Source organism: Triticum aestivum, chromosome 2A, assembly GCF_018294505.1.
Source record: "Triticum aestivum cultivar Chinese Spring chromosome 2A, IWGSC CS RefSeq v2.1, whole genome shotgun sequence".
NCBI lineage: Eukaryota > Viridiplantae > Streptophyta > Magnoliopsida > Poales > Poaceae > Triticum > Triticum aestivum.
The window spans coordinates 581,473,133-581,477,013 of NC_057797.1; the positions used below are offsets into that span (position 1 = coordinate 581,473,133).

Sequence of the window (3,881 nt, forward strand, 5' to 3'; positions counted from 1 at the left end):
TCCCATTGCGCCGCCGCCACTCCACCCACTCCCCTCTTCCTCGGGATCCCCTCCTCATCGATTTCAGCTACCAACCAACCATCGCTCTCTTCTGCTCCTCCTCGATCCAAGCCCGCACCCGATCCAAATCCTCTCAGCCTCCACCAACCGCCGATCCATCCATCTGCGACCGCCGGATAGAGATCCGACGGCCACCAGGCGGCCCGCAGCCGAGCCTCTCGCTCCCTCCTCGATGCAGATCGAGAGGAGCTCGCTCGAGCTTCACCTCCAGGACCCCGCGCCGCCGAGGAGCCGCCTCATCGTCGGAAACCAGCGCCGCTCCACCTCGTCTCGCGGCCTCTTCTGCTTCTCCTCGAGCCCGCAGGCACCAACATCCCCGCGCCAAGCCTCCCGAGCTCGTCCTCCCGTGGATCCCCTCGGTTCCCTGCGTTGCCGTGTTCGATTCTCGTTCCAACTTCGTCCACTAGCAGCTTCGGCCACCTCGCCCACAGGATGTGCTGCCCCTCGCCGTCTTTATTCCTGCGGTTGCCTCCTTCTCTCTCACGATCTCCCTCTCTCTCTCTCTCTTGTGCTGCACCAGGGAGCAAAAGCCGCCGCCGCCCATGGACGTTCTGACGCAGGAGCTCGCTGTCGACCGCGCCCGATGTCGCCAGCCTCCTGAATCCGTCGCCGCCGCCAAGTACCTCGCCGGAGAACGGTGCCCCGCACCTGGAACCGCTCGTCTCCGCCGCCGCTGCCGCTCTGAACCTCTCGTCCCGCTGTTGTTTCTGTTCTTCAGAAGACGAGAGCAGCAGCGCCTCGTCCTGCTCCTCGCGTTGACCGCACATGGCCTCGCCTGGGCCACCCCTCCGGCGCCTCTAGATCCGGCCCAGCAGCGCCCCGGCCTGCTTCCCCTTCGACTCGGCCCAAGGCCACTAGGTGAGGAGACCCTTCCAGTGCCCTGCGCACTGCTGGCCCAACATGCTTTAGATTCGGTCCGTTATGTTTTTTTTTTCAGTTCTGGACGATTTGTTAATTATCTAGAGTTACCCATTTTTCAGAAAACCCCTTCATGTTCATGCATTTAATAACTTCTCAACCGTGCATCACATGTGAAAACTTTAAATATGAAAAATGCTTAGATTTACGTCTAGTTTCATAATATCCAACTTTCATGCATGTTTAAAATGTTTAAAATGCTGCTTGTTTAAATTTGCTTAAATAACTCGCTAAAATGATCTATTTCATAACCAATTAACCGTAGCTCCAAACTTAACAAACTTTATATGTAAATGGGGTAGAAAAATGCCTAGTTTAACATGGTGCACTCATCTTGCATGTTTAACAACTCTAAAATTGGGTTTAGGGCAGAACAGTACCAAATTCATAATATGCACATGGGGATTTTCCGGAATTGTTGTTTGTTGTTCCGACTTCATTTAAACTTGTCTAGATAGGTAGTTTTAATATGCTTCACCTCTTGCCATGTTAATCAACATTTAATATTGTTGGGTACATAAACAAGATCGAACTAAATAAGTCATGTGGTGTTTCGTCAATATGCAACTCGTTGCATATTGAGCTCCACTTAATTTGTAGTATTGTTTGTGCACTTTTCCATGCCATGCCTCATTAAACCGGACATGCATCATACTTGGTCATGCATCATGCCATGTTTATGTGATGGTTGTTTACTATGTTGTTTGCTTCTTTCTGGTGTTGCTTCTTCTGGTTAGTTCCGATAACATCGTGTTTGTAAGGATCCGTTCGACTATGTCTGTTTGTCTTCTTTATGGACTCGTTCTTCTTCCTTGCAGGATCTCAGGAAAGATGACCATACCCTCGAAATCACTTCTATCTTTGCTTGCTAGTTGTTCGCTCTATTGCTATGCCGCGTTACCTACCACTTGCTATATCATGCCTCCCATATTGCCATGTCAAGCCTTTAACCCACCTTCCTAGCAAACCGTTGTTTGGCTATGTTACCGCTTTGCTCAGCCCCTCTTATAGCGTTGTTAGCTGCAGGTGAAGATGAAGTTTGTTCCATGTTGGAACATGGATATGTTGGGATATCACAATATTTTTATGTTAATTAATGCATCTATATACTTGGTAAAGGATGGAAGGCTCGGCCTTATGCCTGGTGTTTTGTTCCACTCTTGCCGCCCTAGTTTCCGTCATACCGGTGTTATATTCCTTGATTTTGCGTTCCTTACACGGTTGGGTGTTATGGGAACCCCTTGACAGTTCGCTTTGAATAAAACTCCTCCAGCAAGGCCCAACCTTGGTTTTACATTTGCCTAACAACCTATTACCCTTCCCTTGGGTCGGTCAACCCGAGGGTCATCTTTATTTTAACCCCCCCCCCGGGTCAGTGCTTCTCTAAGTGTTGGTCCGAACCGAGCCGCCTGCGGGGCCACCTCGGGGAAACTCGAGGGCTGGTTTTACTCGTAGCCTGTCTCATTCGGTGTTGCCCTGAGAACGAGATACGTGCGACTCCTATCGGGATTGTCGACACATCGGGTGGCTTTGCTGGTCTTGTTTTACCAGTGTCGAAATGTCTTGTAACCGGGATTCGGAGATTGGTCAGGTCTTCCCGGGAGAAGGAATATCCTTCGTTGACCGTGAGAGCTTGTGATGGGCTAAGTTGGGACACCCCTGTAGGGTTTGAACTTTCGAAAGTCGTGCCCGTGGTTATGTGGCAGATGGGAATTTTTTAATGTCCGGTTGTAGAGAACTTGACACTTAACTTAATTAAAATGCATCAACCGTGTGTGTAGCCGTGATGGTCTCTTTCCGGCGGAGTCTGGGAAGTGAACACGGTTCTTGTGTTATGCTTGAACGCAAGTAGCTTCAAGATCACTTCTTGATCACTTCTAGTTTCACGACCGTTGCGTTTCTTCTCTTCTCGCTCTTATTTGCATATGTTAGCCACCATATATGCTTAGTGCCTGCATGCAGCTCCACCTCATTACCCCTTTCCTACCCATAAGCTTAAATAGTCTTGATCTCGCGGGTGTGAGATTGCTGAGTCCTCGTGGCTCACAGATACTTCCAAATAGTTGCAGGTGCCGATGATACCAGTACAGGTGACGCAACCCAGCACAAGTGGGAGCTCGAAGAAGATCTTGTTCGTTGTGTTGTTTCGTTTCTGGTTGATCAATAGTGGAGCCTACTTGGGACGATCGGGGATCTAGCATTTGGGGTTGTCTTCTTTTATTTTGGTTCCGTAGCCGGACCTTGATTGTATTCTGGATGATGTATATTTAACTTGCTATTTGTGTGAAGTGGCGATTGTAAGCCAACTCTTTATCCATTTCTTATTCGGTACATGGAATGTGCGAAGATTACCCCTCTTGCGACAAGCCTACCATGCGGCTATGCCTCTAAGTCGTGCCCCGACACGTGGGAGATATAGCCGCATTGTGGGTGTTACAAAAACATAGCTCCAAGTGAGGTTACCGATAATGTTGGAAACGAAAGAGGGGATGCCTTCCGGGGCATCCTCAAGCTTAGTTTCTTGGATATTTCTTGAATATTACCTTTGGGTGCTGATTGCTCTCTGACTATAGCGCCAGAAAAGCTCTTGTATGCTAGGACTGCGTCGGTATTTCCCCAAAGAGGAAGGGATGATGCAGCACAACGACAATAGGTATTTCCTTCAGTGAAGAAACCAAGGTTATCGAACCAGTAGGAGAACCAAGCAACACAACGTAAATATCACCTGCACACAAATAACAACACTTTGCAACCCGACGTGTTAAAGGGGTTGTCAATCCCTTTCGGGTAACAATGCCAGAAAATTGTAGTAGATTTAAATAATAGATCGCAAATAAAATAAATTGCGGCAAAGTATTTTTGTATTTTTGGTTTAATAGATTTGAATAAAATGCAAAGGGAAA

The 3,881-nt window shown here is 48.3% G+C and overlaps 1 protein-coding gene across 1 annotated transcript; it reads left to right on the forward strand.

Moving 5' to 3' along the window:
• LOC123185627 (uncharacterized) lies at positions 1–1,901 on the forward strand. Its single transcript, XM_044597479.1, has 2 exons — positions 1–918; positions 1,797–1,901. Exons 1-2 carry the CDS (start codon positions 603–605, stop codon positions 1,811–1,813), a joined length of 333 nt encoding a protein of 110 aa, XP_044453414.1. The 5' UTR covers positions 1–602; the 3' UTR covers positions 1,814–1,901.
• Positions 1,902–3,881: the final 1,980 nt, after the last annotated feature.